At 53.1% G+C, this 23,084-nt stretch overlaps 1 protein-coding gene across 3 annotated transcripts in view; it reads left to right on the forward strand.

Moving 5' to 3' along the window:
• AFDN (afadin, adherens junction formation factor) overlaps positions 1-23,084 on the forward strand; it is a 100,339-nt gene that overhangs the window by 60,612 nt on the left and 16,643 nt on the right. For 2 of the 3 annotated variants that reach the window (XM_081094108.1, XM_081094109.1), the window contains exons 14-27: positions 1,183-1,244; positions 1,348-1,553; positions 3,738-3,758; positions 4,471-4,616; positions 4,921-5,015; positions 5,430-5,695; positions 6,944-7,087; positions 8,497-8,695; positions 10,014-10,117; positions 10,511-10,597; positions 20,722-20,787; positions 20,936-21,009; positions 21,422-21,540; positions 22,841-23,035. In XM_081094108.1, the coding sequence (XP_080950234.1) occupies positions 1,183-1,244; positions 1,348-1,553; positions 3,738-3,758; positions 4,471-4,616; positions 4,921-5,015; positions 5,430-5,695; positions 6,944-7,087; positions 8,497-8,695; positions 10,014-10,117; positions 10,511-10,597; positions 20,722-20,787; positions 20,936-21,009; positions 21,422-21,540; positions 22,841-23,035 (1,784 nt within the window). Of the gene's footprint in view, positions 1-1,182; positions 1,245-1,347; positions 1,554-3,737; positions 3,759-4,470; positions 4,617-4,920; positions 5,016-5,429; positions 5,696-6,943; positions 7,088-8,496; positions 8,696-10,013; positions 10,136-10,510; positions 10,598-20,721; positions 20,788-20,935; positions 21,010-21,421; positions 21,541-22,840; positions 23,036-23,084 lie in introns of all 3 variants that reach the window. The other variant, XM_081094107.1, reaches the window with a different exon arrangement.

The following is a 23,084-nucleotide window of genomic DNA, read 5'->3' on the forward strand; positions in this document are numbered from 1 at the left end:
TCATTGTGAAGAGTCTTTATTATTTTAACTAACTTATTTAATGAGGAGACATACCAATGACTCCAAATACTTAAATCTGTCCAGTTCATTACCATTTGTCTAAGAGTATTAGACTTAAATGTTGCTGAAAAGATTCATTTGAATCAGTTTTGACTTCAGTTTGGTTTAAGCCAATATTTAAAAACAGATATTTTCATTTCAGCGTAAGTCGTTATAATTCCCACTATTTAATTTTCAGTTAACTTTGCAGAAAGGCAAAACACATTTATATTACACATTTTAAAAAGTCTACTTATTAATGGCTTTCAAATGTTTTTTGATGAGTGTACAACACAATATCACATGTTTACATATGCCCTGGTAGACACACACCTACATGTGTATCTATTCCTATTTGTAACTGAAGGAAGAATTTCATGCAATAGTCCCCCACCTTATAGCCTGTCAGTGGGGCCAGGTGTCCCGCAGTCTGAAGAACTCTTTAATACATATCACCTGACCTTTGAATTACCTGGAAATATATGAACATGAGCACAGTGCTAGTTATTAGGAATGTTCCCAAATTACAGCTTCTCTTTGTGTTTTAGGCAGTTCCTTGTTTTTGTAGTGTCAGGCTGAGTGATGAAAAGTGGCTCGAATTTATGTGCCTTGGAGAAGAAATGTGAGTGAGTAGGATGTGTTCTGAGGCAGGCGTCGCTGAGCATCGAGAATGCTGGCCGCGTGGCTGCAGGGGTCTGCGGGCTCCTGTCTGACTCAGCTGGAGAGAAAGGGCGTGGGCAGCGGGGCATTCCTCCCTTTCCTGAGTGGAGCTCAGGGTGGCTTAGATGGTCTGTGTCCCCAGCAGTGTCTCCTCACTGTCACCTGAGCCATCGCCGCAGCAGGTGTCTAGCAGCCTGGCTCTGTGCGGGCGTGAAGCCTCGTTAATAATGAAGTCAGGGCGGGTCTGCTCTCCCCACGGAAGCAGGTACTCAGAGGGGCTGGCCTGTGCCCAGTGGGATGTGACAGCTGTCAGTTTGCTCATTTGAATATTTGCATACGTCACATGTGAAAAGGAGGCAGTGGGCTCTTTCTTATCCAGAAAACTGTGCAGAGGTTGTTTGTAAGAGTTTCAGAGCTCTCCACAGGTTGTCAGGATGCTGTTAGCTCCGTGACTTGGCTTTAAGAGCCCCATTCTTCTTGCAGAACGCAGGATGCTCCCGGGCCTGAGCTGGTGCTGCCTGCAAGCATTGAGTTCAGGGAGAGCTGTGAGTATTCACATTCCACTGGTAGTGAACTTTTCTTGTCCATTTTTCTCCATCTGATATTCATGTTTTCTTTCTTTTGTTCTTCTTTTGGGAAACTTCACAGCTGAAGATTCATTTTTATCTGCTATTATAAATTACACGAATAGCTCCACAGTCCACTTTAAGTTGTCGCCTACGTACGTGCTCTACATGGCCTGCCGGTACGTATTGTCGAGCCAGTACCGACCGGAAGTCAGTCCCCCCGAGCGCACCCACAAGGTGATCGCCATCGTCAACAAGATGGTGAGCATGATGGACGGCGTGATCCAGGTAAGCCCGCGTGGCCAGCTGTAAGCCAGGGAGGGCCAGTTCTTTAATGCTTCAGACTTGGTTTCATATTTGACTTTATCTTAAGGATTTTTCCTAAAAGTTACATGTATTATATTGAAACTGAGTAGCTTTAAAAGTTGAAAAGAAATGTAAAGTCTTTTCTATTTCTTCCCCACAAACTTGAGAATAAGGGAAGGTAAATTGTACATGGTCACATGATTATCATGAAGAAGACCCTTACAATTACAATAGCAGTTGTGAGAAAGTATTGCGACTTGATGTGGGTTTCTTAGAATTAAAAATAATGATAATGTATTGAGATGAAATTCATGAACCATTTTAAAGTGAAAATTCAGTAGCGTTTAGCACGTTCCCAGCGTTGTGAGCCACCAGCTCTGCCTGGTCTGAAACATTCCCCTCACTCCAGCCCGGCCCCCGGAGCGGGTCTCGTTTCCCTTCCTTCGGCCCCAGCAACCCACCGTCGCGTCTTTACTGCTGTAAGGAGTCCTCGCTCTTGCCGAGCCTCCATGAGGCTGTGGGGAGTGTCCAGGGGCTCCTGCCCCACTTGTGGGCATAGTGGCAGCCTGGCCTTTCTCACTGGGACACGCGCTGCAGGCGCTGCTCTGAGTCAGCTCTGACCGGGGCAGGAAGAAGGTGTCCTCTTGGTGGGATGGTGCTCTCTCAGCAGAGGAGATGGGCGCTGTAAATGGATAGATTTGCAAACGTGTCTGAGTCGCGTGGCAGTGCTGGTACTCGGCTCTAGAGCACAGGTGTGTCCCGTTCAGTAGCCGCCCAGATGGCTAGGTTGTCTGTCTCCTGTTGGGAAGGTTTGAGGCAAACTCACCTTTTTTTTTTTTTAATACATTTTTTATTGATTTCAGGGAGAAAGAGAGAGATAGAAATATCAATGATGAGAGAGAATGATGTCTTGGCTGCCTCCTGGGGATCGAGCCGGCAACCCAGCCTGTGCCCAGACCGGGAATCAACGACAAGACCCTTCCGTCCGCAGGCCAAGGCTCTATCCATTGGGGCACACCAGCCAGAGCCAAACTCACCTTTAATTCCCTCAGAGGCCCATGTTTTAAGAGACATGTTGTTTCTTTATGTTTGAGTGATTGGCATATGAATTGGATGGGGCTCTTCCTTTATCCAAGTGAGGACAGAGATTCCACAGGAAAGTCAGTTTATTGGGACACCATTTTGTCACTCCTGTTATTTTATAGACAAATGCGATTTCCTGTCCAGCTGTCCCTCAGAGCCATTGTCTGTCTCCCATTACGTTTGGGTTTGTAAATCCTGTTTCAAGTTATGAGATTCTTGCCTTCACGACTTTGACAGACTTTTCCTTATTGAGTTTGAACTTCACTGGGATCACCAGCATTGAAACCCGTCTTTTAATTTCAGATTCAGGTTTAGTGTATGATTGGAGGAGTCTTTTTTAAAAAAATATATATTTTATTGATTTTTACAGAGAAGAAGGGAGAGGGATAGAGAGTTAGAAACATCGATGAGAGAGAAACATCGATCAGTTGCCTCCTGTACACACCCTACTGGGGATGTGCCCACAACCAAGGTACATGCCCTTGACCAGAATCGAACCTAGGACCCTTCAGTCCGCAGGCCGACGCTCTATCCACTGAGCCAAACCGGTTAGGGCTGGAGGAGTCTGAATGTTATAGAAACAAACTGTGGTAGTGAGTAATTTAAAATTTTTAATTTGTAAAAACCCAAGTTCAAAAACCAGTTTACTCACTTTTTAGATTTAAGTTTTTATATGTTTTCAGATTCTCAAGTTTTTCAGCATTTATATGTGTTGTTTCTGTTGGCTTTCCTGTCTCTCTTATTCTTCCTCAGTAACGGGAACAGGCTCCTCACAGACAGACCTTTAGCCCCAGCGCACGGTGTCACTAAGACACCAGACCAGTGTGTGTCGTGTGCTCACTGTCACTTCACCGATCCACTCGGGGAGTTCATGTCGTGTCACTAGCCAGTGTCAGGAGCACAGACTCCTCTGTGCCTCGTCCCTCGGAGCTGCGTCAGGGCGGGGCTGGATAGGTCACCCGGGAAGAACAACTCACTGTCCTGCCTTCGTTTTAGTGTTTTGATTTTTTTTTAAACTATCATGATTGTTTACAAGTTTCTTTCTCTTGTTCTGCTTGATCCCCCTCGTCTGTTTTTCTCCAGGAAGTAGACCAGGTTGAACAGGTAGGACCTACTGTGGGACTGAGCCTGGCTCTGTTGGCTTAGCTGAGTTTCTCATGCTGCTTCCATGTCAACACAGTGCTCAGACCGGACCGAGCGTCCATAACACTCATCCGGCAGCTGAAACACGCAGTACTAAACCCCTTTGGACTGTGCAGCCCTTACCAGCATTTCATAACTTCTGCTTAATGCACTTCCGTGTGGATATGAAATGACAACAGTTCTGTCTCTTCTCCTCGTTCATCCTTGGTTCCTATCCTTTGGATCTCATCTGAGGTTGCCTGGCCTGCACATGTGGTCGGGAGAGGATGCGATAGATCAGTACTTGATACTGGGTTGCTTGGCATCCAAGCCAGTGACTGCGAGTATCCGGGTGGCTGTGGGTAACCATGGATACGTGTGTGTACGCGCAGATTACCAGATAATGCACAACCTCTGATTCGGTGCTGGATTCCTCGATATCCCATTTCTCCATTGATTCATAAATGGTAGCCAATTAGAGCCCTGTGTCTCCGTGAGCCCAGGAAGCGCGGTGGCTGCTGATTTCCCACTGCTGTGCGTGGGCCCAAATTCCCCGGCAAGTATCTGGTATCTGTGGCAAGTGCGCTGGTGGAACGGGAAGGTACTGGTCTATCCTCGGCAGCTTTCAGGAGCAGCTGGTGGTTGTTGTTTCGGGTGGTCCTGTGGCGGCTCACGGGATGCGTTCTGCCCCCAGAAACAGAAGAACATCGCAGGGGCGCTTGCTTTCTGGATGGCCAACGCGTCCGAGCTCCTCAACTTCATCAAGCAGGACCGAGACCTGAGCCGGATCACCTTGGACGCCCAGGACGTGCTGGCGCACCTGGTGCAGATGGCCTTTAAGTACGGGACCCGTGTGGGGAGGCGACACTGTTCTAGAAAGATTTAAATCATATTATGTTTTCTTAAATTTTCAAAACTAATTTTAAAGGTTTTTATTTGCCGTTTGACTAATATCAAGAAGCATAAATAACTATGCAAAATGTGTTGACTTGATAAATTGAATCGGTGAGCTGTGTTTCTTGAATCCTGAGAGTGATGCTACTACATTTTTTAATGAAATCTTTCTGAGCAGTGCAGGCTGTCCGTGTGTGCCATGTCTGACAGCAGCTCCTCACGCTGACATGAACACTGTGCGTGTTTTCAGGTACCTGGTCCACTGTCTGCAGTCAGAACTGAATCACTACATGCCGGCCTTTCTGGACGACCCCGAGGAGAACAGTCTGCAAAGACCGAAAATAGGTCGGGACAGTCATTTCTCCCTCCCCCCTCCCTCCCCCCCTCCCTCTTGTTTAACTTCATTTTCATATTTCATATTTGTAAGAGGGAGGTATTTTGAAAATAAACAAGCCATCAGATTGGGCATTCTTGTTAAAGCAATAAGTTTTACTAGCAATACCACCAGCAGTCAGTTTTGTTTAAGAAAAGCTCTTACTTGGGTGTTTCATGCTGGTTGTCCTTTTCAGAAAGTCTCAGGGCGAACCTCAGTGTTAAGTAAGTACAGTTGATGCCTCTATGTGTTTAAAACACATTCTCCTTCCTATTGAACGAGTGGCATTTTCAAAGTGCTCCGGCAGGTACTACTATGACTTTTGACTAAATTTACTGCCAATTCGAGACTCCGAGTGACCAGGGTCCCCTCGCCTGTCTCTGCAGACGACGTCCTGCACACGCTCTCGGGGGCCATGGCGCTGCTGCGGCGCTGCCGGGTCAATGCGGCCCTCACCATCCAGCTCTTCTCCCAGCTCTTCCACTTCATCAACATGTGGCTGTTCAACAGGCTGGTCACTGACCCCGAGTCGGGGCTGTGCTCGCACTACTGGGGTGCCATCATCCGCCAGCAGCTGGGCCACGTGGAGGCCTGGGCGGAGAAGCAGGGGCTGGAGCTGGCTGCCGACTGCCACCTTAGCAGAATCGTGCAGGTGGGTGCCACTCCCGCCCACGTGACGAGCTTGTCGCCAATGTCTCTATTCCATCCTGGGTGACCATGCAGACTCGACAGAACTCCGCCTCCCGCTGAGGTTTCACGGGTACAGAACCTGAGACCCCGGGGTGTCGTTTCCCTGGGCCTCGCATGGCAGAGATCAGGGTGAGACGGGGCTGCATCCTCCGGGGCTGGAGGGTGGATCTGCCTCAGCCTCTCCTAGCTCTGGGGGTTTGCTGGCATCTTTGGGGTCCTGGGCTGGTAGAGCACCCCTTGATCTTTCTCTCCATGTGCGCATGTCTGTGTGCAGATGCCCCCTTTCCAAGGACAGCAGTCAGAGGAGGTACGACCTCATTTCCCCATGATGGTTCCACCAAGACCCCGCGCCCAGGCCTCTTTCTGAGGTGCCCGGGGTTAGGACCTCAACATGGGGCTTGGGAAATACACTTCCGCCCATAGCAGATGGGAGCCAGCCGGTAACTGTCCTTCAAGGGTCTGTTCTTGAGTTGTGCAAGGCATGTTTATTTCATAGCTCCTTACTGAGAGGAATTGCTATTTAATAACGGACAGTAAGTAACTCCCAAGCATACAAAACCAGGAAACACAAAGCAGACACCTGTTTGTAGTCGATGCCCAAAGATGGAGGGAAAGGAATGGGAGCATAACTATAGTCGTAGATGCACAGAGGGGAGGGGAAGGGCCGGAGCCACCCCTCCAGGAAGTCAGGAGGTCACCGGGAGGGGACTGAGGCCCTCACCCCGCGTGTCCTCGCGCTGTGCAGCCCAGAGCTCGAGGGGTTGAGGCGAGAGCCGCTGGTGGGCAGCTAGGGAAGTGAGGGAAGCCAGAAGGGGGGCAGTGGCTCTGTCACTGCAGCGAGTCGTGTGCACTTATCTTCTCAGCTTCGTCTGTTCTGAGGAGGTGCGCTTGGACATGGGCTCTGCCTCCTGCTCTGGGCACTGAGCCATCTCAGTGAGTGTCTCTTGGACCCAGCAGCAGCCGTCCGAGTGGTCATGGCCGTGGTTCAGTTCCTAAGAGAACGTTTAGATGCTCTGTGAGCAGAACAAGTGAAATTCATCGTGCGCTTGTTTCCGTGACATGTGGCCCTCTGCGGCCGCCTTTCCCTTCGGTTTATGGGCCCAGTCAGTGATGGGAAACCGTGTCCCAGAACCAGCCAGCAGCTGCCGCACTGTGCCTTACATGCAGGGACTGCACCGCCCACGTCACAGTGTCCGATTCTCTCCAACAGGCCACCACCTTGCTGACGATGGATAAGTACGCGCCCGAAGACATTCCCAACATAAGCAGCACCTGCTTCAAGTTGAACTCACTGCAGCTGCAAGCCTTGCTGCAGAATTACCACTGCGCACCCGATGAGCCCTTCATCCCCACAGTAAGGGCAGCGCCGGCGTCTGGGGCGGGGTCGAAGCAAAGGAAAACTCATTTAACGGTTTCCTTTCACTTTAAAAACAAGCTTATTTACTTGACCAATCTACACGATCATGTTTGCTGTTGACGTATGAGTTCGGGTTCAGTAGAAGTAGAAACTACATAAACATTTAAAGTAGAAAGCGTTTTAACTCGGTTCGGTACTTGGTAAATCATTGGGAGACCAGCAGGGGGGAATGCAGAGCACCTGACTGCTGAATCCCACTTCTCATTGGGAACACCTCGAGGCAGGCATGCCTGCTGCTCATCTCTGGCCAGCGTCTGCCAAGCTGGCTGTGTATAAGGTGGGACGTCTGCAGGTACCCGAGAATTAGAGGTGTGGTCATTGCCTGAGACACCCATCTCCAGACCTGCAGTGCTGAGTTCATGCCTGCAGAGGGCGGCCTCAAGAACAGCCCCAGACAGCTTCCCAGCTATCTGCAAGCGACGCCATGTGCATCGGTATCCTTAAGGGAGTACAGCTCCGAGCGAGAAAGAAGGAGTTAGAGCAGTGGTCGGCAAACTCATTAGTCAACAGAGCCAAATATCAACAGTACAACGACTGAAATTTCTTTTGAGAGCCACATTTTTTAAACTTAAACTATATAGGTAGGCACATTGTTATTAATTAGGGTACTCCTAAGGCTCAGGAAGAGCCACACTCAAGGGGCCAAAGAGCCCCATGTGGCTCGCGAGCCACAGATTGCCGACCACGGAGTTAGAGCCCAGGCAGCCTGGATGGATGCCACGACGTAATTTGTGCAGGAGTCAGGTACAGGAACAAGCTGTGCTCCGTCTGTCTGAGTCGAGAACAGAGGAGGCTCTGGAGCTGGAAGCCTGGGTCGCAGTGCCTGGAGGAGGCACGAGGGCTGCGGCGTTGAGCCATGTGCTCGCTTCCTGTGCTGTGGCCTTTCCCGTGTGCACAACCTGTGTCCATGAAACTTGTCAAACGACGTCACTTACACCCGTAATTCAGAAAGAACGTCGGTAGCCTGGACATGGGTGTTTTATCTTGAGTTTTTCATTTCACTTTGAGCTCTTGCCTGTGTCGTTCCGCGTTCTCCAGAAACAGGGCTGCTCACACTGGGTGCTGAGGAATTGTGCGGGAAAAGATCACGACTTTCAAAAAGAGGCAAAGCCCATCTTCTAGTGATTGAACAGTTTCTTCTCGTTTAAGCTGCACATTATTTGAGATTAGTAATTAGTATCTTGGTTCACTTAAGTGTGTGCTTTGCTGGTGTCCTGCTGCGTCACAGGCTGATTCTGAACCTGTGGTCACGTCCCCCCACCTGGCCTAAACAGACGCGAGGGTAATTGCTGCTCAGTGGCCCCAGTCACGCAGCATATCGTTCGAATTTGCATTTCTCTGCCCAGGACCTGATCGAGAACGTCGTGGCTGTGGCCGAGAACACGGCCGACGAGCTGGCGCGCAGCGATGGGCGGGAGGTGCAGCTGGAGGAGGACCCCGACCTGCAGCTGCCCTTCCTGCTGCCTGAGGACGGCTACTCCTGCGACGTCGTCAGGAACCTTCCCAGCGGCCTGCAGGAGTTCCTGGACCCCCTGTGCCAGCGGGGTAGGTGTTGCTGCCGAGCCTGAAACCTGACCCAGCTCGAGTCTGTTCTGCGTGCAGTCCACTCGTGTGGCGCTTCCGATGGAGGCACTGCTTGGGGACCCGGAGGGAAGCGTTTCCCAGTGACACGGGGTCACTGATGTGCAGACACAGTTCCGTGGGGGGTCTGCACCCCTCCTGTGACCACTGGCTGCTCGCTGGGCGGCATGAGGGCCTTTCCTTCTGTTCCCGGTGTGGACGGGCGGGCGCTGGACATGGCCTCGGAGCAGCACAGGCTTCAGAACGGACGCCCGAGTCCTGGTCCTAGCCCTTCTCCTCCAGTTTCTCTTGGAGAGTGGGTGTGGGGACAGTGCCCACCTCGTGGGACTGTCGCGAGGAGCCCTGGGAACTGCGGCCACGGGCCTCTAAGTGCCGGTGGCTGCCCTGCCACCAGTGCTGCGCTCGCCCGCGGGCTGTGCTGTGAGGCCTGGCGCCCTGTCTCTGCAGCTCAGCCCCCGTGGCACTCCATCTTTCACATGTTCTCCTGCATGGTGGGTGCAAGCGCTCGGTGACGCCGGAGGCGGGAGCTGTTCCTTAGACAGGCTTGGCCCCTGGCTGCTGCTCTTCTGTAGCGTGGAGCTCAGACGAGTACAAAGCAGACCAAACTGCAGGGTCCAAGCCAAAGGAATAGGAGAGTTGGGTTTGTGTCCACAGGAGCTTATGTTCGGTGAGTGTAGGGTTTGACTTCAGTAGTGGCTGCTTTCACCACTGAGTTTTACATCCTCAGAGATCTTGACGGTTTAAAACGTTGGCCAAGGCTGCCTCTGGTAGTGCCAGTGAGCGTGGCTGTGGCCCTGCAGGAGTGCGGGGGCCGGCGTGTGGCCTGTGGAGGGAGGAAGAGGCCCAGGCCCCGGTGCTCCTCAGAGAAAGTCGGGCAGTGGGCGTGCCAAGTGGCGCCTGCAGGAGGGCCCTGAGCTGGGCTGGCACCGGGTGTGTTGGAGGTGGACCCGCGTCCCTCTCTGCTGCACCACGCCTCGCGTCGGAACCACACCCTCACCCCTTCCCACACGGCAGACACAGGTGTGATGGTGGCAGCAGCCCAGGCCGGGCTTCTTGCCCGGTTCTCCCATCCCTCCTGCCTCCACACTTCACATCTGGCTGGTCTCTGGCTCTCCCGTCCCCTGTCCGCCTGGAGTCCCGGACTGCTGTGCATGCAGCACCTCCCGCAGCTCGCCTCCCTCCCGCAATGCATGAGCGAAGGTGTAGACAGAAAAACGGATGTGGTCGCTAGATGGCGCTGAGGGTGCCTTTCCATCCTGCCATTTGCTTCCCTTGCCCCCAGGCTTCTGCAGGCTGGTCCCTCACGCACGCTCCCCGGGCACCTGGACGATCCACTTCGAGGGCGCCGACTATGAGAGCCACCTTCTGCGCGAGAACACGGAACTGGCAAGTCCCGCGGCTGAGGTGGGCGGGGAAGGACGCGGGCCTGGCGCTTGGAGAAGAGCTGTGGGTTCCTTCCTTGCCTACAGGGAACATGGTTGTGACAGGAAGATCTTAAAGTTGCCTTTAAATACCAATTTTATTTAAAAATCTTAAATAAGATTTAAACCCACGACTTATATGTAAAGTTTTTATTTCAGGCCATATCTGTAAACAAATGGTGCTTTTTTTAAAATAAAGAATATTTTTATACCCACAGCTGTAATTGATTGGGATAACATTGGTCAACGTGAACATATAGGTTTCAGCTGTGGTTTTCTATGTGACAAGATCTGTATATTGCACTGTGTGCCCACCATCCAAAGTCAAATTAAAATAAACCTGTGTTTCATCCTTTAGGCTCAGCCTCTGAGGAAGGAGCCCGAAATCATCACTGTGACCCTGAAAAAGCAAAATGGAATGGGCCTCAGCATTGTCGCGGCAAAGGTAGGGCAGGCAGGCGGCCTGAGGGTGGAGGGTGAAGCAGATGGCGTGGGGGTGCTGCACCCTGTGCTGGAGCCTCTGTGCTCGGAGCCAGCCAGCTGAGGGGTGGTCTCCGCTCAGAAAGTGGAGCGAGAGCGCGTGTGCCTGGAGGTCAGGCTGGGCCTGGGTACAGGGCCTAGGGGACCGCCCTCTCCTCCTGGCCGCGTGCTGCTGACGGCCTCCCGTGGAGGGTGATGTGCGGGAGGCGGTGTTTCCGCAGCCCTGGAGTCTGAGCGAACAGGACTGGGCTGTGATGAGCCAGGACAGAGGCGTGCTGCGTGCCTGTGGGGCCGGAGCCTGCACTACAGGGCAGCCGAGGAAGGAGAGCCGTGTTTCATTCGCGTGACGGACGGGCTGAGGAGTGCGCACTTGGTCTCGTGGGCACTGCAGAAAAGTGGGGCGTCTAGAAGAAGAGGGGAGGGACACGATGAAGCGGACGTGCCGGGCGCCGTGTCTGGGACGCTGGGTGTAGGATGAGTGAGAAGCACCTGGACTACGTGGCCTTCGGGTTGGAATCAGCTGGGAGCTGCCATCTGGGGCGAAGTAGTTTGGTCTGAAGCGCTGAGTCACGGGGTCCCCCATGGGGGGGCAGAGGGTGGCCACAGTGCCCCAGCTCAGGCTAGACCTGCTTCCTCCTCCTGGCGGGCCTGCCATGTGTAACAGACCACAGCTCAGACTTGGATGGAAGGGTCTCAGCCAAAGACTGTTTGGCTCTTTGCTTAACAGCTGAATCCAATGCCCCTTTGAAAGGGAAAAATGGCCGGGGTAACAAATCCCCACCCCCCTCCAATGCACAGGCAGAGCTCCAGCTCCATGTTTCCTGGCATCTCTTACAAGCTTTTATTTCAAATACTCACCTACCTGACATTTGAAATACCAGGAGTGATTTGGAGGCTGCCATTTACCACCATCCCTATCGTTTCCAGCTCAAAAACCCTTTTTCAGTAGGAAACACACATTCCCGTCTGATGTAGGCACTCAGCTCCGAGCCTCTTCTGTGCCCCGTGTCCAAGGCAGGAAGCACGGGCATTGCCTGCCAGTAGCCCCCTTGGACACTCCTGCCCCTCCTCTCGCTGGCCCTGCCTGTCCCGCTGGCTGCAGCATCAGTGGGCAGTTAGGACCAGGCGCCCCGCTCAGAGTCACAGTTGGGTTTAGTCACCGTGACGGCAGGCAAGGAGTAGCAGGGGGTCCACGGCCGCCAGGAGGCTTCGCCTTCCGCATGGGCAGGGAGGTAGCGACAGGGTGAGGCAGTGGGTGCAGCGTCCCAAGTGAGGCCCTCGCGGAAGTCTGCGTGGAGCCCTGACCCAGGAATGCAGGTCTGAGGACCAGCCAGCATCACTGGCCCGGGGCGCAGGCCGAGTCCATGCCAGCTGTGCCGTCTGCATGGGAGGGCAGCTTAGCCCTCACCAAACCCAAGCTGAGGGAACTGCCTCCGCCCGCCATTTGCCCACCTGCCTGGCTGCTGGCCACACACCTGTTCCTGCACCTGGCCGCCTCTCCCCCAGCCCTGCCGCCTGCTCCCCTCCACGTGCCTAAAGCTCCTGAGCTGCTGCGCGGCCTTCACATTGCATTCCCTCCAGGAGGCGTGGGGGAAGGGCGGTCTCCCCGTGAATCAAGGGGACGTCATTCTGTTGTGAAAACAGGCGGCTCTGGAGTCCTTTTGGGTACACGGGTGGGCCTCAGGGTGTGGTAGTCTTACGACGAGGTCCCCTGTGACCTGGACTGATATTGGGGCACACGTACTGCGAACGCAGTAGCCACTTGCTGAGGTGATGGCTGTTCCAGAAGAGGACATCGAGTGTCTGTCGTGTGGAAGTCGAGTCCGATTCTGGCGCCTGCACCTGGGCGTGCGGAAGTGGTTCTCACTGAGGTGGCACCGCCCACGCCAGCAAGAGCGTCTGGAGCTCAGTTTGAACGTGTTCGCTTGAGATTTGGGGTGCCTGTCAGGCTAGATGAGGAGCATATCATCTAGTAGAGTTAGCCGTGTGGCTTGGCACTTGGAAGGTGAGAGCCAAAGGTGGGGGCAGCTCCTCGAGGCCGTGGGGGGATCGCCCAGGCCGCGCTGCCTGGGGAGCTCGGAGCCCTGGGCGAAGGCCTCGGGCCCCAGGACGCCCTGCCCTGCGAGTGACGCCCTGTGCCCGGCGGGGCTGCTGGTGCACCGCCGGCTTCTGTCGCTGGGGTCTCTCTCTCACTGCCGTGCGCCCGCCCCGGCCAGCCTCCGCCTCCGCCAGCCTCCGCCTCCGCGCTGTGTCTTGTCTCCCTCTGTGGCTGTGTGGTCTTTGTCTTGGGCCCCGGCCTCCTCTATTTTTTCCTCATTAGCGTGTGGCGTGGCTGCTGTGAGCCGGGACATTGTTTTGCTGCAAGTTCCCTGGCGCCCCTTCCACACTGCGGTTCCGTTTTATGAAACCCAGATGCTCTGGGCCGGGTGTGTGCCGCTGACTGAAACGCGCTGCGGGAAGTGGAGAGCGCGGCCCCGGCTCATCTGTGGGACAGCACAGTGCTTCCTGTTTGTATCTTTAAAAGACAAACAAGTCTGTCCTTTTTATTTGTCTGGCTCTTTTTAAAGTTTAATAAATTACAAAGTAAGCAAAAGTTAGAGCTGACTGGTTACGTAAGAGTCTGGATGTTTGTGGGGATAAACGCCGGTGTCACCGCGTCCAGCTCGGAGTGTGGTGACCCAGTCTCGCCAGCCCAGCTGTGTTGGCTGCTGTTGGAGCAGAGGAGTGAGCAGCTTCCCACTGAGAAGTTCAGTCCGCGAGCAGAATGTGGTTCTCTGTTGTCGGGCGAGTGGGCCCAGTGGTGAGTGTCCTCGGGCGCCGCGGGGCGGGGGGAGGTGTCCCGTGCAGCTGGAATGTGCTCCCACAGAAGGCTTCTCCCTGTGAGCTTGTTCAGACCTGTCACTAATGAGCACTCATGAAGCAGCCATTTCATGCAGCTTGTAATTGCACACCCAGGTGTTTGCTGCTTTTTGTTTTGATGCTGCAAGTTCTTAAGGTTCATAAAAACATGAGGCTCTGATATGTTTTTTTATACAAGAAAAAGAAATTAATCCTGCTGGCTATCTAACGTGGTGAAAATGCTTGACATCGTTGGAACTACAGCCTCCACCTACAGAGCCATATGCAGGGTGTCCGGAACGTAACTGGTTTAGGCTGCAGGAGGTGGGTTTTGCGGTAGGCTTTCTCTAAAACCGTTTTCTCTTAAACACAAAGACAATTTTAAAAGTACTTAGAACATTTTACTTAAAAATAAATGGCTAACTGAAGAGTGCCTTACAGATAGTTTTAGTTTGTGCTTTTAGGCTATAGACTGAGTTTAAGTTGTTAAGTCTCATTTAGCTCAAAACACAAAGTGGGATTCCTGCCCTCACAGAAGAGGGGGCTGTTGGGCGAGCGGCCTCCTCGCGGAGGCGCCCACGGTGACGGGTGACAGGTGCTCCGAGGACCGGCCCTTGGTCCTGCTGTTCTCGCTGTGGGCACGTGGCTGAGCTTCTCGGTGTGAAGTCAGGAGACCCGGTCCCTCCAGCCCAGGTGGGTCTGGCGCCTGCAGGACTATTGCTTATGAGTCTGAACACAGTGTTTTATATTTTAGTTCCAAAAGCAAAATAGCAAGTTACATAAAAAATAAGTGTTTGCCTATTTTATAGTCATGGCCCCAGTGCTCGTTTCTAGGTTGGCTGAAGTGTGGAGTTCAGTTGCAGGATGAGAATAGGAGCATTAAGGGTTAACAATGCTCTACAGCAGAGCCAGCGTTTCACGTGGACTCAAAAAACCACGCTGCTTGAGATCCGTCCCAGGAAGGGAGCCTTCAGATCACTCTGCCTCGCCCACTCTCTTAGCCGAGACTTGGGGTGAGGCGCAGGCCCGCAAGGCCCGCCACGAGCTGTGTGTGGAGCGGGTAGAGGGGAGACGTGGACCGTCGGCGTGGTATCCCCCCCTTTGGTTCTCCGATCACTCTGAGAACCTGGGGAGACTGTGACAGGACACACGGCCCTTGGCCTAGTTTTCAGGCATCCATACACCTGCAGCCCCTCTTAGGACCCAGCCTAGGAGTCTGCTGTCTAGTTCAGGTCCTTCGTTTCATGGAGAAGGAGAGGTTGGAGCGGCCATGTCTTTTGTTTCGTAATTGATGCCGAGAGTAAACATGAAGGAGCCGGGCCTGGAGCCCAGCCCACAGGAATCAGGCCTCGGCCTGCCCGGCTCCGCGCCTGTTGGAGCGCCTCCCACGCACCCTCCCATGCTGGGTGGAGTGAGCCCAGAATGACTTCTAACACTGATGATTTCAGAATTAAGGTAATTCCTACTGAAAAAGGGTCAGACAATGCGTTTGACCTCAAGTCTGAATTTGAGTAGCTAATGAATCAGAACTCTCGGTCTGACTAGCAGTTCCGCTCACACACGGAGGAGGGAGCGGTGGGCAGAGCTGCTGACCGCCTGCCGAGTGCAGGGCCTGGGTGCTCAGGTCACGCAGCCACTTAGCTCTAACCCGGCTGTCCACCTCCGAGACAGTAGGGCTGAGCTCATGCTGCTCTGGCTGCAGTATCTTTCTTCCTCCTGCTGCTGCTGCTGTGTGTGTGTGTGTGTGCGTGCGCGCGCGCGCGCTTTAATGATGTGATGTGTTCATCGTCTCCTACGCCCACACTCACTTGGAGTTCGCCCTGGAATGTTGGCCGCCGGGGTTCCTCCCCTTTGAGGCTCGCTGTGCGGGAGGGAGGGCCCGAGCTTTGAAGTCCTCCCGGAGGTGCAGGGGCAGGACTAGCAGGACACTGGGAGCAGCCCTGTCCTCGGAGCGTTTCCTATCGGGCACAAGGCAGTTCGCAGAGGTGGGTCTCCCCGGCCGGGGGCGTGAGGCACAGCACCGAGCAGTCCCTGGGCCTCTCGTCTTTCTGTTCTGTTGGGGAACCTTTTCTTGGTAACTTACTGCCATCCTTTCTACCTTGGTGCTTCACCTTCTCCCTCTGCCCTTTCTCCCTCGCTGCCTCCTCGTCCTCCCTCCTCTCACCTTCTCTGCTTCTCAGACCCCTTCCTTCACCTCTAAAGGAAGGAGAAGCAGTTGCAACATGCATCGTGTGCTCAGCGCCATGATCACACACGTAGGAGTCGTCTATTTCGTTGTAGTTGCTTTTCTTAAGGATGGGGACCTAGGTGTTTGCACTGCCTGGTAACGTTCTGGGTTCTGTGCTCTGTCGTCTGCAGTTGGCAGGGCAGCCACACGGCAGTGCCCGCGCCTGCCCGGACCCTCACCCCAGGCTTACTCCCAGGGCAGAGCTGTGGCGAGAACCTCGTAACTCCTGGGCTTTTCGATGTGGGATTGCTTTCCACGAGACCCTGGTTAACTGAGGAATAATGCTTATGGTTTTAATTTTATAAACCAGTGCACTAAAAACACAACGAGGTTTTCAGATCCCACTTTAGATACCTTTAGGCAAGTAATTCTTAAAATTATTTAGCCTTGGTCTGTTTTTTGTGTTGTGTTCTCAGTTGTAGTGACGGGTTTCTCTTCCCGGGTTTGGAAGTCAGGGTGTGTCTGGCCGGAAAGTACTGTCCTGTGGTGCGGGCTTGCTCCCCCGGCTGCGCCATTGTCCTGTGCTGCTGCGCCCGACTGCTCGGCCTGCAGTGTGCAAGCCTGCAGCTTAGAGCAGCCTGGCCCGTGGACATGGAAATGAGCCACATGGTCACTGGCAGCTTCTATTACCATCTTTAAAAAAAAAATAAATGGTGAAATTAATTTTATAATGTTTTATGGTACGCATTGTGTCCAAAATGTTCCAGTTTCAGCATGGAGTGAATATGCATTAGGAGCTGGTTTGGATTCTTTTTTCCACACCAAGACTTTGAAATCGGGGCGTATCTTTTACTTGCTGATACACATCCAGGCTGACAGGTGGCCTGGTGGCTCCCACACGGGGCAGCGTCTGATATGATCTCAGCGACGTCTGAAAGCTGCTGCTGGGCATTCCCGGATCGGTTCGGCTGGTGCTCACAGCTCACATGGCCCTTTTGTTCGTGGCAGATGATACATTGACATGTAGCGGCAAAAGGTTGTAGCTTCTGGCCCTGTTTTCCTTTCTTAATTAGAAGAGGAGTAGGATTACCATAAAATGAAATTTAATTATGTGTATATGTAAGTAGGAACTAATAGAATTACTTCAATAAATTTTCTTTCTTTAAAAGAAATTTTTTTATTGATTTTAGAGAGGAAGGGAGAGAGAGAGAGAGAGAGAGAGAGAGAGAGAGAGAGAGAGAGAGAGAGAGAAACATCAGTGATGAGAGAGAATCACGGATCGGCTGCCTCCTGCACACCCCACACTGGGGATCGAGCCCACAACCCGGGCATGTGCCCTGACCGGGAATCAGACCATGACCTTCTGGTTCACAGGTCGACGTCGACTCAACCACTGAGCCACACCAGCCAGGCTAGAATTTCTAACTTTTTAAACTAACTTTTTGCAGTGTTATCAGTGTTGTGCTACCAGCGCACTTGATGAATATAGCAGCTGCTTCCTGACCGACGAGTGCACCCCGCACAGCTCTGGGCTTCCTCAGAACAAGGCTTGTGTGCCAAGTAGGGACGGGAGCACCTTCTGGTAAACTCATAGGGCAGGGGCTCCGGGAGCGCTGGGAGGAGCCTCTGTGCAGGCCGTGGAGAGCAGGGCAGGACGAGTGCCGGGGACAAAGGGGCACTTGTCTGACGGGAGAAAGGTGAGTGGGTGGGCAGGTGGCAGCAGGTGAGCCTGGGAATCGGTGATGAGAGCATCTGGCAGACCCATGACATCAGAAAGAAAACATGGACACAGGCATGCGTGGGGACACAAAGCGTGGTCTGGATCACGCGTGGTGTTGGGGAGCGTGGCTGCCAGTGCGGGGGCAGCGGGGCGGTGGTGGCAGCGCGCTGGGATGGCGCCCGGGAGGGCGTTCCGCAGACAAGCCGCCCCATTGGGAGGAGAGGGGCCACGTTTTGCCAGAACTTTCTGAAATGTCTACTGTCAGCTGTCTGGGTCACACGGTCAGTTTTACCTGAATGTTGAACTTGGCTTATTAAGTTCCACATGCATGTAGTGTGACAAGTTACCTGCTCAGAAATGTTACAGGATTTTAGGTTATTGAAATATGGATCCTGCTCAGTTTAAGGCGATGCATTAAGTTGTCTAAAGCGCAGAGTGGTTATGAAACAATCGAGCCTCATACTTACCCTCAGGTGTGAGGTTCCTGATCTGAGAGAAGCGGCTGCAAGGGAAGGTCATGATCCCGGGCAGCCACGGCTGGCGGTGCGTGGGGCGCAGACCTCTTCCTGAAGGAGCTGGTGGGCGAGAGCCAGCTACAGGCAGCACACGCATGTGTGCAGGCCAGCAGTGTATGAGGGTGGTGTTCTCATTTCCTTACACCATGCTCTAGGGTCGCCCCCAAAATGGATACAACACTGAATAATTAATTATAAAGGAAGTGTTTATCCAAACACATTTCATTTTCAGAATCAGACTACCACCTGTTAGAGTGTGTATACGTTTTGGGGGGACATGCTGTATTATGTGAAAAGAAAGAGTTCTGTTATTATAGTTTGTCCAAGTGAATGAGATTTTTTCTTTATTAGTAGTAATCTTATAAAGTATATCAGAAATAGGGAGTGACGGAGAGCTTGCTTATTGTTTTTACCTGAATTACAAGGACAATATCACATTGCCAAACAGCAGTGCTGTGCGGAGAGCAGGTAAGTGCCCATTCACCTACACACCTGTGCGGCCGATCCTGCCTGCTTAAAGGCACATTCCAGGGCCCCCGGGGAACCTGGCCGAGCACAGTGCCAGACTCTCCAGGCTGTGTAGCTCCTGCACACATACCTGTGATGAAGTTGGGTTTATTTAGGCACAGGAAGAGATTAACAACCATCACTAGTAGTAAAATAGAGCAATATGTTGTCATGAAAGGCACGTGAATGTGGTCTGTCTCTTACAACCAGCGTGGTAACGGGCAGCTGCAAAATGGGCGGCGGGTGGCGTGGAGAGCTGGCCGCAGAGATGAGTCCCGTCCCAGGTGGGCGGAGCAGGCAGCTCGAGGTTTCCTTGTGCTGCTCAGAGTGGTGCACGTTTAAACCTCTGCATTGTCGAGTTCTGGGGCTTTCCATGTGGTGTTTTGAGTCTGGTCGAATACGGGGCCGGAAGCTGCAGGAAGCGAAGCCGCGGGTGGGGGCGCTGGGCTGCTTCCGTGCTCTGAGGCTCAGGAAGCATTGCTTTGATGTTGGTCAAATAGGGAGCAGAAGAGAAAAGGGTGCTTCTAGAACCTTTTTAAAAATCCGGCCCCGGGGACTTGCTATGAAGAGGTGCCTGTGGTATTTGCAGAGAAAGAGAAGGGGGTGTTGTCAGGGCCCCGACCAGAGTTCCTGCTGGACAGCGTGGAGGGAGCGCCTGCGCCGGGCACTGTGCCCTCGTCCTTGGGTGCGGGCGGAGCTGGGCAGAGCGGCCTTCAGTGCAGAGCGGGAGGGAGGAGGCTGTCCTGTAACCGCTGAGCTGGGGCATTAGCAGTTAATCACAGGTCCCATGGAAGTACAGAATGTGCTGCTTAAAATAATTTAATTAGATTATAGATGCAGGCATACCCACGTCAACGCGTGGGAGCAGGAGGGGTGCTTGAGAAGGGATCTCCTGTCATGTGTGTTAGGCCCCTGAGGGAGGAAACCCAGTCTTGGCACAAGCGAAGGGAGGTAGCACGTCTGTCTGATGCTCTTTTGCTAAGTGCCTGCGACTAGTGTGCACTTCTCACGGTGAAATCCCACATTTACAAAAAGTACAAGTGTGCCAAGTATCAGAATGAGTTTTTTTGTATTTTGCTTTTTATTTTTAATTTTATGGCAGGGACCACAGGTTGCACTTGGTTATCATGCTGTTGGGAGTGGGGCATGACTGGGAGGGTGTCTAGTGGCAGCTGGTGTCCGGGACTGGGCAGGTCTGCGGGGAGGGGGGAGTTGTCAACGTAGACAGACAGGTGTTGGCGGTGAGCAGACGCAAACCCTGGGGTCGGAGCTGCAGAGGGAGCACTTGATGTGAGCTCACAGGAACTTTTATAGACTCAGCCCCCAGCCACTGCACACACATGACATCAGAAGCACCACATCCCCACGCTGAATGCTGTGCTCGGGAGACGGTCACACTGCTTTCCGGAGCAGCGTATCCTGGACGTGGGCTGCATGCTGGTGCCCCGAGGAGAGCAGGAGGCCCTCCGTCATGCTGGCTGGTCGCGCTCCAAACCGGCCCGGCGACCTAACGGGAAACGGGCGTTTTCAAGTGGAAATCATGTCGTTGGAGCATCGTAGGAAGATGGTTTCAGCGACGTCACTTGTTGGAATCTCTGTCTGCATGGCTTTCGGTGATGCCGTCCTGTTTGCTGTCATGACACAGCCTTTCCCGGGGGTGGAGGTGGCCTGGGAAGTGTGCGGGCCGTCCCGCGGGAGCCGCTCCCTGTGGCTCCGGGAGTCAGTGAGCTGCTTCATCTTGCCGCTGTGCCGCCCGAGCAGGACCGCAGTGGTCCTGGAAGCAGCTGCGTGTGTCTGCGTCTCACGCTGGCCCTGTTCCGGGGCAGGCCCTGCTCCCAGCGGTGTTTCCTCACAGCCAGCACCTGCCCTCGACGGAGCCACCAGTGTGTTCTGTACGGCCCTTACTAGGCCCCCTGCGTGGCCATGAGAAGCTTGTCTTGTTTAAACTTTAAAGGTGTGAGGACCCGGGGTCAGGATGGGAGGCAGTCGCTCTTGTATGAAATGATCCGCCGTCCCGTGCCCTGGGGCTGTCTGTGACCAGCCTCTACCTGTGGGTTCAGTCTAGTCAGTCTCCTGCCAGCTGATTTAGTCATAATTGACTGGATCTTTAGGAGTCGCTTTTCTTCATTTGGAAACATAAAATGGGTACATTTCCTATTGGTTTCTGTATAGTTACCAAGTAGAACGTTAATTTTATTAATACAGTTTATGGTTCTGATTGTCACGAGGAAGCCGGAACCAGGACTTGGGGAGTAGCTGTGTGCAGCTTTGTGTTTGCTCTGCCTCGCGGGGCATTGCCTTCCTGTTTTCAGTGCAGTGTTTCTCCCCTTGTTTCTGCTCAGGGTGCTGGTCAAGATAAACTTGGAATCTACGTCAAGTCCGTTGTGAAAGGAGGTGCTGCAGATGTGGTTAGTACAACTTTTAAAGATGTGAACGTCCATATGTCATATTTAACCAACGATAAACATGAAACAAATAGCAAGTGTACTTACCACTGACTTCCCTTCCTCCCTCGGCCTTGGCTGTCCCTCTCAACACGTGCCTCGGTGCGCACAGGACGGGCGGCTGGCCGCGGGGGACCAGCTCCTCAGCGTGGACGGGCGGAGTCTGGTAGGACTCTCTCAAGAAAGGTATCATCTATGTGTTTGCTTTAAGCTTAATGTTATAGCATTTGTAGGGATAGTTCACATTAAATTTGGGATTGGAAGACACAAAAGAATGCTAAAAAGTGTGTCCTTACCCTCATCTGTTTAAGTGTAAAACTCTTATATACATGACATTTCATGTGTGAGCAAAGTAGAAATACGTATTTTAGTGTGGAGCAGTTTTTTTGAAGTTCAAGAAAGATTCGTGACGCTCCCTAAGACCTCTCTGCTCCTGCCTCCCTCCTGGGAAAGAGGAGGCGGGGTGAGCAGGTCCTTTGCAAAGGGTGGAGGGTCAGGACACCTGCTGCGCAGCGGCGGCGGGGACCGCGGGCACCTGGTCCCAGGCACCTGGGGACAGCACAGCAGCCTCCTCCTGACCTCGGGCGCTCTCTCCTAGGGCAGCAGAGCTCATGACAAGGACAAGCTCTGTGGTGACACTGGAAGTGGCGAAGCAAGGAGCCATCTATCACGGCCTCGCTACCCTGCTCAACCAGCCGTCCCCCATGATGCAGAGGCGTAAGCACCGCTGGGGAGGGTGGGGTGTGTCTCCTGTGGACGACGGCCAATAGCAGCCTTGCTGGCGGCTTCCCACGGGCCAAGCGCCTTAGGAGCAGGACCTGTTCTTCCGTCCAGTGTCCAGTTTTAGAGAGAAGGAGACGGGGATGGACCTTGCGGGAGCCAGGATTCCGATGTGGACCCGCGAGCCACAGTGTAGCTCGTCGGGCTCCATCCCCTCGGAGCCCTGCCACCCTCCCAGGCCCCGCCGGGAGGCCCCGTCAGTGGGAGTGATGGGCGGGGCTCAGTTCTGCTGGCAGATGCAGGCTGTGGTCTCAGAGAGCAGGCCTCCCCTCAGGAGTGCCTGTGCGTGGGCGGCGACTCCCGGGCTGCGTGCCGACACGGGACACGGTGTTGTCAGGTGTAGAAGAGCTCAGGTATCTGAATAAGTAATTGGTTGGTGGAGACCATGGTTTTGTAGCTACATCAAGCATCTCAGAATAAAAATGTAACTTTAGGTCTTTATAGAAGGAGTTAGTTCAGAAATTACAGGAGAAAACAGTTGACTCTATGCGTTAAGTTCCTCTGCGCTTTACCCGAGTCAGACCCACCGTGCTCACTGCCTGGCCGCACGCCCGGCCGGCTGGGCTCTCCTCGGCGGCAGCGTCCGGACCGGCTGTTCCCCTGGAACAAGAAGGAGCCTGAAAACCATGCACTGGACCAGACACCTGGCCTCAGCGTGTTGTTGACTCCTTTCATCACATGATTCTGAACATCTTGGGGGTCTGCTTTCTCAGTTTACAGTCATTTCACAGAAGCAATGCAGGCAGAGGTAGAAATCAAAGAGGGGAAACTGAAAAGTCGGCAATAAATCAGGTCACAAGCAAGAAGCTGGCAAAACTGAAAATAAAGATGGGAAGTCTCATCGAAGGGTGTCTGTGATGATGTCCTTCCTGGGTGGTTAGGAGAATCAATGTTTTAAAACGTGGGGGGAGTGCATTTATTTTGTTTTTTAAAAAGTTACTTTAAAACAGATTTTGTTACTTTAGTTTCATTACTTAAAACAGGCAAGTTTATGAGAAAATAAGCTTAAAAGCGTACCTTTTCTCATTAATGTTAAGTGTTACTTTATTTGAAAATCTTGCAGAGGTTCTCTAGAAAGATTTTACCCTTATATAAAAACCATCTTATTTCTTCCGCAAAGACAAGTTTTACTTGTGGAGTTTTGAATATTTGTATATTCACTTTTCTTTTAAAAATAAACGGGTATTGAGAGTGCCACCTGAGCAGAGGATGCCCTGTGAGCATGTTTTGCTTTCAGTGTCAGATCGCCGAGGCTCAGGAAAACCCCGACCAAAGAGCGAAGGCTTCGAGCTCTACAGCAATTCCGCTCCCAACGGCTCTCCCGAGAGCCCTCCCTTGCCGTGGGCAGAGTACAGTGAGCCAAAGAAGCTGCCCGGCGACGACCGGCTACTGAAGAACAGAGCCGACCACCGCTCCAGCCCCAACGTGGCAAGTAAGAGTCACCGCCTTCCCGGTCCACGCCGGCCCTCGCCAGGCCCACT

Source organism: Myotis nattereri, assembly GCF_964212035.1.
Source record: "Myotis nattereri genome assembly, chromosome: 6".
Taxonomy (NCBI): domain Eukaryota; kingdom Metazoa; phylum Chordata; class Mammalia; order Chiroptera; family Vespertilionidae; genus Myotis; species Myotis nattereri.